This window comes from Anabrus simplex, chromosome 1 (assembly GCF_040414725.1).
Source record: "Anabrus simplex isolate iqAnaSimp1 chromosome 1, ASM4041472v1, whole genome shotgun sequence".
Lineage (NCBI taxonomy): Eukaryota > Metazoa > Arthropoda > Insecta > Orthoptera > Tettigoniidae > Anabrus > Anabrus simplex.
In genome coordinates this window covers 740,633,706-740,648,368 of record NC_090265.1, presented here as the reverse complement: position 1 = coordinate 740,648,368, position 14,663 = coordinate 740,633,706, and the positions used below count along the sequence as shown (strand labels likewise).

The 14,663-nt window shown below is 39.2% G+C and overlaps 1 protein-coding gene across 1 annotated transcript in view; it reads right to left on the bottom strand.

Moving 5' to 3' along the window:
• LOC136857459 (RAB11-binding protein RELCH homolog) overlaps nucleotides 1-7,570 on the bottom strand; it is a 398,727-nt gene extending 391,157 nt beyond the window's left edge. Inside the window, exon 1 of the mRNA XM_067136130.2 lies at nucleotides 7,134-7,570. Coding sequence (XP_066992231.2) covers nucleotides 7,134-7,389 — 256 coding nt within the window. The 5' untranslated portion in view covers nucleotides 7,390-7,570. The remainder of the gene's footprint in view (nucleotides 1-7,133) is intronic.
• Between the last annotated feature and the right edge of the window lie 7,093 nt (nucleotides 7,571-14,663).

Below are 14,663 nucleotides of genomic sequence, written 5' to 3'. Positions count from 1 at the left end.
GAAGAGGTGAGGGGTGAATGTCGCAAGGAAAACGACTTCATCCGAAGCCACGTGGAAAGTAAAGGTGCACATACTGCAAGTACTTTGGACAGGCACGAAAAGGGAATCGATGAGTTACGGGGTGAAACTGTTCGTACCCTAGTACTACTAGCCGGTCTCAGAAATTAAATTGAGGATATAAAGACAAATTCGGAAGATCGTAGCCGGAGACTCACACAGTGTGAGGAGGCAAATATAGCATTATTTAGAAAAACTGAAGGGTTGGTGGAACAAAGCCAGACGATCGCTGACACAGAGGTCAGAATAGTGGAACAATTTCAGGTTCACACGGGGCAGAATTCAGTGTCCAAGCAAATGTCAGACAGTAATACCGAAAAGCTGGATGAAATTAGAAAAGATCTGGAACAGGTCAAGGCCAGATTAGAACAGCCAGGGTCAGTTCAGGACTTCCATCTCCAGTACCGAGAGTTCGATATCCTAGACAATCAGGGATTTCATAAAAAGGAAGGCATGTCACAAGCTGATACGACCGGACTTAAGTTTGAAGTAGGAGACGGATCGTCATCATCATCGAATGCCCTTCCGACATCTGTGGTCCACGTCATCAAAATGTCAGACGACAAACCACCTAGATACGACGCTCGAGGACATATAACCCCGAAAGGCTTCATCCGCGAGATCACTAACTATATTCGTGAGAATAAGATTCCGGCGGAGCGGCAATTACGAACTGTAGAGAAGTTTTTGGACGGAGCACCTGCAATGTGGTTCAGGGCCTTCTTATACACATTCGAGGATTTTATGGGATTCCGACAGGCTTTTTACAGAAATTTTGGAGCATTGAGGAACAACAAGATCTAAGGTTGGAGTTGTTCTCCAGACGTTATTCTACATCGTCCCCAACTAAATATTCAGAGTATTTCGTGGCGCAATTTCAGAAGATGCGCGAGCTAGACAATCCAGTCAGTGAGACAGAACTCATCAGCACTATTGGGAAGCAGCTGCCATTTGAGGTTCAACGGATGATGATTGCGTCAAATATTCGGACGGCAGTACAAGTGGAAGCTCTGTTGCGTCTGTTAGATCAGACCACGTATCACTATAATCAAAGGCAACCCAGGCATAGAAAGCAACAGATCAATAATGTTGAAAGGAAGATGGAAACCAGGACCATAAATACCAGAAGTCAGGGAACGAGTACCGATCAAATGCCAAAGAGGTTGTATGATTAGGGATGGAGACCTCGAAAATGGAATAATCGAGGAGGATTTGCGGAAGGTAACCGGCAAACCAAGCATGTTAAATTCCATGACGAAAGGGGATACCGTGGATATCGGAGTGGAAGGAGCGAAACTCAGCCATACTACGGAAGAAATCAGAATAACCAAAGGCCTTACACGGAGGAATACCATAGAAATGGGGAGGATCGACACCCAGAAACCCAGCAGTACCTCGATGAGCTGAAGAAGAGGAAATGGAAGGAGGCAATAAAAAATCATGACCGAAAGGATGACAAGCCATGTAGTATTTGGGACCGAGAGGATGGGAAACCATACATAGAGGTGACGATACAAACTATGGAGGAGCTACATCAGGAGACCAAGCAATATTTAGAAGACAAGTGGAAGAAGGAGGCTAATAGTGGTCGCAACGGGGAAAGGAATGCGCCGTTGTCACATTCTCAACATAGTAGCCAGCTAAATCCAAACGCCCCTAGATTCGAGGACGAATGACAACTCGGAGCTAGGAGGAAAACGAGAGAGTTTGAATAGGAGCAGAGGACAACCAAGAAGAAGATGAGGACGAAGGAGAGGATAATGAAGAAGACGGAAGAGAAGAAGTCCAACTGATCCATAGGCAAATAGAAGCAAGACCATGCTCAGAATGTGGAGAGCCTGACAGCGATGTCCAGGATTTTGTTAACATGATCCACCTGATTCAACGAGAGAATGAAGAATTGAGACTCAATAACCAGAATCTGCGGGACGAAATCAGTCACCATCGAAACGGAATGGAAGTAGCAATCAAATCATGATGAAAGTTTGAAGCGGATATAGCAAAAAAATATCATGATTATCACAAGATTATTTTTACCGAGCAACAGGAAAATGTACCCGGATGAGATGGGCCCTACATATCATGATTATAATACAAATGCAGACATATGGGAATATTAAATTATGTAGGCCTACAATGTCAGTTTGGTGTGGAAAGAAGAATTTCGACATAGCCAGACGTGGTCGCGACAATCTGTCGCCACAGTGAAGCCTGTCATTATGGGGAGAATATTTCCTGGTCAGAAAGTTAAGAGGATTAAATCTAGAGCTCACAACAACAGAAGTAATGACTACAAGGAAGTGAGAGAGCATTTATTTCTGAACAAGGTGCAGCTGATGTGTCACAAAATACGAAGAATATGACGTACTAGGATTTCCAACGCCCCGAGAAATTTTGTTGTCAGGTTGCAAGGAAGCGATTTTTGAACTAACCACTGCGGTGGTAGCCATTGACAAAATTTATCAGAGACTCGCAGATGCACCAACTTAAGAGAAACAAGGGCGAACTCCCATTAGCTTCTCCAATAAAAGTAATTAAATTATTCCAACCAGAAAATTGAACAGAGGGGATTTTTGTGATATCATCCCAATGTTGATTAATTGTAATTGTAATAAATTAAAGTAAAGAATTCTTGGAAATGACTCGTGCGAGCTCGCCATTGGTCAAGACGATCACGCCATCACGGACGCCGACTTAGCGCGCGAAAAGTGGAGGACAGAAATCAAGCGATATCTCCGTGATCGCCGAACGCTATGAGATCAGAATATGACGCATGAATATGTATCGCCAGTTCATTAAGTGGGATAAATTAAGAGATCCAAATCCACCTGCAAATACCGATTTAGGATAACCAAACCCCTCCCTCTGATATGACCGCGGATGACCCCGGCGGGAAACCATACCGTCCATATATAACCGGCAGTTGGACCTCACATCACCCGTTGTTACCAGTCACCAGTTGTTATCGGTCACCAGTCGAACCAGTTGTTCGAAATAATTTGATAGGCTGACACGGCGACTCTGTAACTCAGTACCAGAAAACGCATTATAGATTCTGTTAGAGTAAAAGTACGTTAGTAGTCATGAAGGTGAAGACGAACAGTGATAATTATTCAGTATATCGAGTGTAAATTATCAGTATCACTGTATGTGAAATTAATACATTTCTCAACATTTCATGTGTTGGAATTTAAAGGATCGACAGGAACGCCAACAATACTTTTTCAAGGCAGTGTTCAGAGCCTGAAATAAATATTTCATGATAGACGGTGTAACAATTATTGTAGCAGGGAACTGTAGGAGCGAGGCGATCACAAGACAGCATCGAATACTTCAGGAAGTGCGGATAAAGAACGCGATACGCGCCGGTTCGAATGAAATGACATTTCATCATAATGTGTCACGACGTGTGATTCGGGCTCACGGAAGAATAATTGTGCAAATGTAAAGGGTCTAGAGGCAACTATAAGTGTTTTTTTTTCTTGTTTAAATTAATGTAAATTCTCTAAGTAAGGTATTAATCACGGGTAGTCGCCAAGAAGTGTTTTATTTCGTTAAATTTATAAAGTGCGATATGATGGACGAGTAAATTACCATGGGGCCATGAGGCTTCTCATCTGCTAAGAGACAATGGAATTCTACATAGGAATGAGTACACCAATTTAATATTTGGGGATGTTATCGAGACAAAACGGGGTCTAGTGTAGATTAATTATGGTTACTTAACATGGCCTGCCTCCCGAATCCATGATTTTATTTTTCGATAGACGGACGAACTAATTTATATTAACGTAATAATGGGTTAGATTAATTAATTGAGTATTTGTTTGTTGTATATAATGTAAATATGGGATATTTCTTTCAATTAATGCATGCTGTTTGTGAATACTTTGATTTAAGTTCAATTCAAGTGTTAGATTTCTGTTTGTGCTAACCCATTTATTTGATTTTCAATCACTGCGGTGATTATTTGTATGTTAGTATGAAAATTTGTTACCAGACAACCAGATTATGAAAGTGCCAGAGAGTAAATTTTGTGTTGCGTACGGAAGGTCATAATAATAATAATAATAATAATAATAATAATAATAACAATAATAATAATAATAATAATAATACTGCTTTATGTGCTTTGTGCGTTCGCAAGTTCTATAATAATAGTAATACTGGTGGGTGTGTTTGCGAGTGAGAGATAATAATAATGTTTGTGAGTTGGCAAAAAAAGTAAATTATTAATAATAATAATAATAATAATAATAATAATAATAATAATAATAATAATAATAATAATAATAATAATAATATTTTATTAGGAAACTGATCATTAAATTGTGCGGATAAATTACGAGGAAGAACGACCCTTCGTTTGAAACGTTGGCAAGGGTTGGCATATAATCATCCCGGATGACAAATAATAATAATCAAATATAGGATTATAATTGAAATTAATGATAATAATAAAATAATTTATGGTAATCACAGAATATGATAATGATCAGATATAGGATGATAATGATAATTATTTAATAATCATAGGAAGATATGATAGGAACAGTCGTCATGTGTCGAACTGGTCAGAACCAGATGTTGGGTTTCCACGTGGGAGATTGTTAGCGGTAGATGCGAAATAACCCATGGATAGCACGTCTTCATTGTCAGAACATAGTAATGAACCTTTCCGTACGTCTTGACGTATTGACAAAAGTAAATATTGAGTTAAGCTTTGAGTTAAAGGGCTATACCTGGCATGTTCGTGAATCTGGAAATAATAGGCTAGAGTTTGTCCGTACTATAAATTCCCGTTTTAGATAAGATAACATTTCCACGGTGGGGGTCCGGCTCACCAGAATGTACATACTGGAAGTGTCTCGTGTCCAAACGGAACGAGGAGATGACAGTAAATAGTTACTCTCATGCCTTCGTCTCCGAAAGAAGATATCCAGCGGTGAAACATCCACTCATAGGATGTGGATTCAATCCCCAATAACCAATGGGCCGAATTCACCAAATATTTTACACTACCAGAGTAGTGAGGTGAATCCAAGTATTATGTCATTTCTTTTTCAGGATGGAAGTGTCCCAATGTAATAATTGTCATCGTGTGCAGTTTGCAAAATAAGTCAATAATTGCTCCTCATTGCAATTTCAATAGGAAACAGTTTCCATATCTTTTTATTGTAGTTAGTCCAGTATGCCCATGAAATTTAAGTTGTCACTTCCCAGTCCTATTCTATCCCAGTCTATAATTTGTATCCATGAATGAGCCGTCCCTCGTTACCTTAATTTGCTTGCCCCGTTCGTCCCTGTGTTCATTTGGTGCGCCGATATATATTTGTTTTTTTTTAATGAAATTTTTTATATTTTACGAACTGATCACCCCTGAGATTAAGGCTAGTCTGGGACTCAGGAGGTGAGCAGGTGCAATATGTAGAAAGTCTGTAAAAACGGCAGGGCGGTGTGCTCATTAAAAAGATCCTAGGGAGAACACTGCTAACCAACCAATGCCTTGTCATTGTCACCACGGTGCGAGCCCAGAATCCTCTTTGCTTAATGTGCAAATCTAATATAATTTTCGTCCACTCTCACACATGGAATACATTGCCTTGCAATGTTTTTTTGCTGTGTAAGTTAATGTCTCAATGTTGGCTGCCCTATTTCCTGAATTGTGATGTTGACTGAGCCGTGCCATGTTGGATCTTTAAACCTATCCTTTGCGTAGCCACTTTAAAAAATGCATGTGCTGAACCTAAGAAAAGTTGATAAATTAGAGGAAGTTAGCAAGCAATCACAGCTGACATTTCCATTATACAGGGTCTTTTTTTTTTTTTTAGCTGGCTCCGCAGCACCACTCAGAGCAATATATCTCTCGGCAAATGAGTCACCCAGCTATCGCCTTCCATGCGGGTTCCCCTGACACACGGAGCAAGCCATAAAAAAGATTCCGTACATTTCTATATTGCTTGACGAGGATTTCTGAAAACATAGAAGTAGATAGCACTGCAAGAGAAACTTCAATCAGGATGACTAATTTTACTATGTAACCAATTACCAAATTTAAACTTCTCAGTTTGACCTTCTTGCAATTAAAACCTGTTAGCTGAATTATTTGTAACAAAAGACAGAGTTCTCTACTGTATTCCGCTGGCAAAAGAATCTCTGAACGAGTAGACCTATAAATGGATTTCCTGCTTTTACTGTCCAGTAAGTTATGTCTTAGTTTTAATCACTTGTCAACTTAGCCTACAAAAGTTTTTCTTAAAAATTAAAGTCCTAATTAAGAAGCAAATTTTCACTCCGTTCTGTGTTACAGGCCTTGAATAGAGGGAAAATAAAAGAGCTGCTTGTATAAACTCATCATGACTTTGGACTTTATTGATGAGAATTATAAATAATTAGTGAAAATACAGAAGACCATAATAAGGAAGTTGTGATCCCTTGTAACAGAACGAGTGTTCATATCTAAGAGTCCTGTTTCTTTCAGTTCTACATCTTTCTCCATAGACAGTTCCTGGTTAGATGGAAGAGAAGGCCTGAAGGCCTTAATCTTGCCAGGTAAAATAAAACATTACTAAACTAAATTACACCATCCTGTAATAAAATCAGAGCTACTTCCTCTGCACCCCTCTGTTACTGTCCCTGTCAGTTTCTTGATTCTCACTAAATTACCTGAATCCTAAAGAACATTATCTGCAATATAAAGATTTCATCGTAGCCTGTCAAGGAAGTCTTTAAATAATACATTAACCGTAACATGCCTAATCATTACATTATTCTTTTATCCTTCCAAGTATCATAACAATGTGGTTAAAAATACACATATGCATCGAGACTAGACACAGCAATCAAAAACATGGTAAGTGCCTGTCAGAGAGCCCTAATAGTAATTGTTTTCAATTTCTGTAGTAAGTAGTGTTCTAGGGGTTCTACGTTAAGACAAATGCATGCATAAGATAGATACAGAGGCTAAAATCCATGAAAAATATAACCCAAGACAATGTACGAGATATTTGTAGGTGCCCTTTTCTGAAATCAAGCGTGTTCTGAGAAAACTGCATTATCACAAAATTTGTACTAACGAATTGAGGTTAACTCCGGTCGTGTTGCTGCTTGATGTTCAAAATTGCCAGGGTTAGAAAAGAACTCCTTCAACTTCGGCACTTCACGTCCAGCTTCAATTAACTCCGTATGAAGTTCAAGCGCTGTCAAAAGCAGATTTTCATTAAGGAGCTTCGTAGCAATGTCCGAATAACTTATATCACTATTCACTGAGGAGGCTTTCAAATACTGCAAATTTCGTTCCTGGTCCACCTCTTCCTCAAAAGGGTTGGCCATATTTTGGGAAACTAAGAGTCACTATACAGTCCGAACATACCCAGGAATTAAATATGGTACACACGGCTTCTGGAATGAAAATACGTAACTGTCGCCAGATCTCAAGGGGAATTGCTAACGCCCATGTCATTTTATGATATTCTTCAAAACACACACATCATGCGCCATGTCACCTGTGGCCGACGGCCGACATGCTGTCATTTAAAAGTAGAAGTGGGGGGGAGGAAATGAAAAGAAAGAGGAAAAAAAGGTGTGCCAACGCAACGATAGATGCATTTCTCTCATAGCCGACTACAGTCACTGTAGATGGCTCTGATTTCTCTACCTCACATCGTCGTCAAATACACTCTAGAGTGCAGTATACTGTATTTGGTATTCACTATAGAGTGTATTTGTCGTCACATGTATCTTATTTAATTTCTATATAGCTATTTTAGCTGTGGTTGTTTCATTACAACCTTAGAAAATAGCGGCTACGCGATGGTCCTGTGTTTGTTGGTTGACAGAGAAACGAGGATTTCAATGTCAGCGATTTGCGTCACGGGAATTTCTCCTGCTTTATTATTATGTAGGCTATAGTAGGTTCATTTTAAATTCTTACGGAGTATTGCAACACGCAATCAAATATCTTCTACGAAGAATGCATGCAATGTTTCGTTGAACAGCACTGCTGCAGTGTGCAGTGATAAACTGTATGCATACGATTCCATTCTTTTCTGCAGTAGGTGTATACGCAACTGAAAACTTAAGGGGTTCTTATTCGCTCGAAAGAAAGGTCCCGCATGTAACCAAAGAAAGAAACGGAGGGTTTTTTTTTTTTTTTTTTTCGAATAGACTTAGTTATTGCTGTAATTCTGTTTGTATCCGGAAATTGCAAATTCTTTTATCACCCTCAAGCAACGCCCAGTGCGCAATGAAAAGAAAGAAGGAAATAGCGATCGAGTCACCAGAGGGGTTATATCATTTAATTACTGTATATCTGTCCGACTCGTTGGCTGAACGGTCAGCGTCAGGGTTCGATTCCCGGCCGGGTCGGGGATTTTAACCTTAATTGGTTAATTCCAATGGCACGGGGGCTGGATGTATGTGTTGTCTTCATCATCATTTCATCCTCATCACGACGCGCAGGTCGCCTACGGGTGTCAAATAGAAGGACCTGCACCTGGCGAGCCGAACCAGTCCTGGGATATCCCGGCACTAAAAGCCATACGACATTTCACATTCACTGTGTATCTGCAGGAGATCATGATGGCCCGTCATTCGCTGACGAGTACACTATGATTGTCTTCCTTGGGTACGGTACCAATCAGCCTCGGCATGTCTGTAGGTTGTAATCTTATCGTGGAACCTGTTCCGCATTGGTAATACGTAACACATTGTCGAGGAGGCAGAAGACTATAAGTACGGTACCAGCTGAGTCTCGCAATGTTTTCATTTAGTTGTGCCAGGCTCCTCGCCTTCATAGGCTATTTTCTGCCTTACCTCCCTCGGTCAGCTCTTGTTCTTTTCCGACCCCGAAGGTACCGTATTAGGTTTTCGAGGGGAGTTTCGTATTTTCACACCCTTCCTTGCCCTTTTCTTTCTTTGGCCAGCACCTTCATTTTTCGAAATATCTGACCCCTTCCAATTTTTTCCTCTGATAAGAGTCAATAGAGGATGGTTGCCTGGTAGTACTTCCTCTTAAAATAATAATTGCAGCCGCCACCACCGCAAACCTGGCAGAGGTAGGCCTACGTACCATCCGTTTGAAGAACGGAACAGAAATAATTCCTTTCGACATTCCATGCCGTACAATGTTGGCACACAAAAAATCCCTGGTGACACATTTGATGTTTACCCAAAATAATTTATTCTCAACTAGCTCTATAAAATCTACGCTGACATCATCTGTATCTATACTATTAATAAAAAATGAGATGGTGTGTGGTTGTTTGTTATGGATAGGCTCGAAAACTAATTGAGCTGAAATTTATTAAGAATACAGCTTGAAATCCCAAGTCATTAAGGGATACTCTTGATTTTGATATATTTCACCATTTCAAACTAGCGGCAAATTTTACAGGTATACCAGTATGTCGCCAATTTGGGCAGTGCGAACGATAATGGAAAAACATTTGGAAAGGAACAAGGAAATCATCTTTGTATTTTTGGATTTGGAAAAATCTTATGATATAGTTAAGAGAAAACATTTATGGGAATGCCTATGGAAAAGGAATGTATCAAAATCATTAATTAACAAGATCAAAATGTTGTATCATGAGAGTAAAAGCAGTGTACAAGTGGGGGGTGGTGACTCTGAAACATTTTATACAAAAAAAATGTCTCAAGCAAGGAAGTGCGCTGTCGCCATTATTGTTTATTATATTGATGGATGAAATCATAAAACGTGTAGAATATCAGTAGTGATGAAGTGAATGCTTTGGTATTTGCAGATGATGTGGTGATATGGGGAAAGAGAGAAAAGGAAGTACAAAGGAGACTGGACATTTGGAATGGAAATCTGAAGAAGTTTGGAATGGTAATTAGTAAAAAGAAAACTGTAGTCATGCACTGTGGAAAAGAGAAAAAGAGAAGCCAAGTGAACATAGACGGAGAACGGTTAGAGAATGTAGGACAGTTTACATATCTGGGTAGCATTATTAATGGAAGTAATGAAATCAATTCTGAAATTAAGTAAAGGTACAACAATTTTATCATCAAGTCAGAGACCCTTTATGGGATGACAAAGTACCCAAGAGAATGAAATTAACATTATATAAACAGTATTTCATACCAATTGTAACATACGGACTAGAAATGCTGGTAGGTAACTAATAAGAGACAAGATAGTAAGATCCAAGCAGTAGAAATGAAATTTTTAAGAACATCTGTTAAAATGACAAGAAGAGATAGAACTCAAAATATTAAAATCAGAGAAGAGCTAAATATAGAACCGTTAGTACAGAACATACAGAAAGCAAGACTGAGATGGTTCGGATATATAAAAAAGAATGGGAAAGAAATGGGTAGCAAGAAGGGAATTGGAGAGAGAAGTTAAGGGAAAGATACCAGTTGGGAGAGCAAGAAGAAGGTGGATGGATCAGATTTGGAAGGACATTAGAGAAGCTGGATTGGATGTGGTGGAAGTAATGGAGCAGGAAAAGTGGAAGGACAGAAAGGAGTGGAGGAGGCTTGTTAACCACACCTGAGTGACTGGAGTGGGATATTGATTGATGATGATGATGATGATGATGATGACGACTATCAAGGAAGAATGGTTAAAGGAGAAGTGCAAGGATGTTGAAGGTTGTATGGGCCTAAGAAAGGTGGATGCTGACAGGAAAATCAAGGAAACCTTTGATGAAAGGGAAACTATGAATATTAAGAGCTCAGAAGGAAAACCACTTCTAGGGAAAGAAGACAAGGCAGGAACATATGATATGGTTCTGGAACAAGAAGAGGCTGTTGATGCTGATGAAATGGGAGACCCAATTTTGAGGTCAGAATTCAACAGAACTTTGAGAGACCTAAATAGGAACAAGGCGCCTGGAATTGATGACATTCCCTCTAAATTACTGACTGCTTTCAGAGAAACCACCATGCCAAGGTTATTCCATTTAGTGTGTAAGATGTATGAAACACGAGAAGTGCCATCCGATTTTCAGTAGAATGTTGTTATCAAAATACCGTAATAGTTAAATATTTAAGGCCCACCTTTTGAATACAAACTATGCATTGTGATCTTTGTTCCGGGACTAGTTTCGACCTAACTGTAGGTCATCATCAGCCATAAAGCAAATCACACAAATACACCGAATAAAATAAATATACAGACACAATGGCCTTAAAATAAAAATGTATACACAACCCATAGAATCCAAGTTAAGAATGGTTATATAAATATATTATGTTAAAAGTTCAATCGATTTAAGACACAGTGCAGTATCAATGACATTAAAATGATATGTACATACCACATATGCATCAAAGAAAGGCTCAAGAAATGAGTTTCACTATGTTAAAAATTTGTTTTTGATAGAGAGCCATAAAATGCTGGTTAAGGTTGACGCATAGAATTTCGATTAATGCTGGCTCCTTAAGTATGTTGCATTCAATTAAAAGTTCAATTGAGCTGAAGTCAAGGTGTCTTCTCAAGATGTTAAAAATATTTGAGTTATGTACATAAACACATATTCAAAAAAGATGAATAAGATGCATGATATTAGAAGGGCTCTTCTGTTTAAAGACTCTTGAATGCTGATGATTGTTGCGCATGGAAGTCGAAATATATTGGTAGTTTTTAGAAGGTGGTGGGATTTTGCAGTTCAATGCGGACCGTAAAGTTGACCTGAATAAATAATAGCCAAGATTAGAGAGTTATGCTTGGGGGAAGAATATAAATAAATGACATATGTTGTATGGGAATCACCTCGTGCTGCAACGTGTGGAGCAAAAGCTGGATGTGGGGCATGACTGAAGAGTGATGATGAGGTTCTACAGAAGCCTTGAAGAGGAGGTGCAGGGAGGAAGAGAGGGGAGAGTGGGGAAGGAAAGGAGGCAGAAAGGAAGGGGATACAGGCTGGCTGAGGGATGCAGGAATACAGACGATTGCGGAAGCAAGATACCTTGAAAAGAACGAAAAATCGGACTTTGACTATCTGATTTTGTGTTTCTGAAAATATGAATGAGCAGGTCATATAAAATATTCAGTTTTGCGGATATGTAATTCAGATTGTAATTTGAATTAAAATATTGGTCCAAATCTATGAAGCAGCTTTCTGTTAAGGAGGGATCCTTTTTTCATACCCTTGAGGATTTCCATATCCTGCTTAATGTTATTAAACTTGTGATTGTAATTGTGCATTGTTGTCCTACTGCTGAAAATTTATTATATTTCAGGGCATTGACATGTTCCAAGTAAGTTATCTTTAAAACTCCTTCCAATCTGACCAACATAAGAGAAGTCACAGTTCAATACAGATCAATCATCATGAAATTTATATTTTTAGAGAATGTTGTTATAACTATTCCCAAGAAAGCTGGTGCTCCCAAGTAAGAAAACTACCATGCTATAAGTTTAGTGTCACACACTTGCAAAATTTTAACATGTATTATTTACACAAGAATGGAAAGACAAGTTGAAGGTGAGTTGGGAGAAGATCAATTTGGCTTCAGAAGAAATGTAGGAACACGTGAAGCAATCCTGACTTTACGTCTGATCTTAGAGGATACATGGCGTTCATAGATGTAGAAAAGGCATTCGATAATGCTGATTGGACCAAGCTATTTGAGATTCTGAAAGTGATCGGGATCAGGTACCGAGAACAAAGAATTATCTAAAATATATATAAAAATCAGTCTGCAGTGATAAGGAGCGAGGGCTATGAAAAAGAAGAAGGAATCCAGAAAGGAGTGAGGCAAGGCTGCAGTTTGTGACCTCTCCTTTTTACTATAATTTGTATAACTGCCAATTATGCTTGCCATCATTTTATCCTTAGCCGATTTCCTTTACTGCCAGTTCTATATGAACAATTGCTTTAAACCCATCTCAGAGTATGTTTACATTTTTATTTACCGTTTTCCACCGATCATATTTACTTTTTTTAAACTCCCTCATACCTGTTTTATCAGGCATATAGTATTGCCTAACGGTCCTACCTTTAAGACCTTCCTTTCTATCACACTTTTAACTAAGACAAAAACAGCTTTGTGATCACTGGAGACGAGAATTATAGGCACTAAAAACAGTTAAAATAGGCAGGCATATAGGCTCTTAAATTAGCCAAAATAGGCATGTAAATAGGCACTAACGTGTAAAATAGGCATGAAAAAATACTTATAATTCAATAACACGCTCAATTACTATAAAAGGAATTTACAACAAGCAACATTTCAATGTTTTCCGGTAACAATCTTGTTCTCCAGTCGGGCAGAATGTTTTGTACTGAGATAAACCTCTCAACATCACAGGAAGTGATTGGACAAAACTTCAATGAAGTCACTTCATGTGGTTTTAGTTTAACTGCTTCTTCTATCTCACTTCATAGCACCCTGACTACTTTTACCGTCGTTTTCCATCCTGAATATTGCTGCAGGACTCTTAGGCCTATGGAACTTTTTGCTGACAGCGGCTAACTTCCCAGAGGTTCGGTCAAAATTTCTCCTGACTTCTTCCACAACCCTAAATGACTCCACCGGGGCAAAGCCACTCGTCTCCTACTCGGTGATTACTCCCGGCAGCTTGTTGAAGTCTGAAGATGCTCCAGTTTATGCAGGGGGGATATTAGCTCCCATCATTGCAGTGCACAGGTCTACAGAAAATTGTTGTTGGTCGCTGTTCACAGTGGACTGGTAGAAAAGCTGCAATGACACAGTTTTCTGTACTCGTATCAAATGCATCGCAGTATTTCTATGTTGATCTATATGGTATTTTTTCACATTTGATCCGAAAAATAATAAAATTTACTTAAATTACAATGTTCTTATATTTCTACAGCTGGGCTAATTAGCAATAATACTCAGTATAAACATAATAATGGCGTATGGCCTCCGGAGAGGCCTGGTGCGGGTCTTTTTCTTGTAGACGGCCTATTAGGCGACCTGCATGCCTGAAGATGAGGGCCCTACCTAGGATGATTTCTAATGCTGAAAACGCCACACACACACCCAGCCCCAGAGCCATTGGAATTAACCAATTAAGGTTAAAATCAACGACCCGACCAGGAATCGAACCCGGGGCCCTGTGAACCGAAGGCCAGTATACTGACCATCCAGCCAACGAGTCGGACAGTATAAACATGCATTCGTTTCATTAAAAAAAGAGAAGGACTATTAGAGGTGATGTTTCTAGAAGTACAAAACTTTAAAGAAGGACAAGAGAATTCGTAATTTACATGGAAATATGTCCTCAAAAATGTTCAGTTATAATCTGGCAGTTTCCTGTCGAGTTCACTGGGTGAAAAAAAAATCATGAAAATGACGCGATACGATACCTGAGTAGCGTAGAGGAGAGATCCTTCCTATATGCTTGCCATAAACTCGCAAGCTGTCTCTAGCAGCATTCTTACTTATATAGAAGAATTAAAACAGAGGCACTATAAATCTCAGATTTGTGAACATTTTATATGTTGCTATTCGCCTGCTTTGGTCAGCCGGGTCAGCTGTCATGAAGACTATTTTCTGTTGCCTGCAGTAGATCCTGCATCATGTGTGCCCACAAGGCTGCCACCCTCGTTGAAAATTAGAAAACCGCGTGATTTGAAATTATCGTGGCTTGCGGCCATAAACTTACTTTT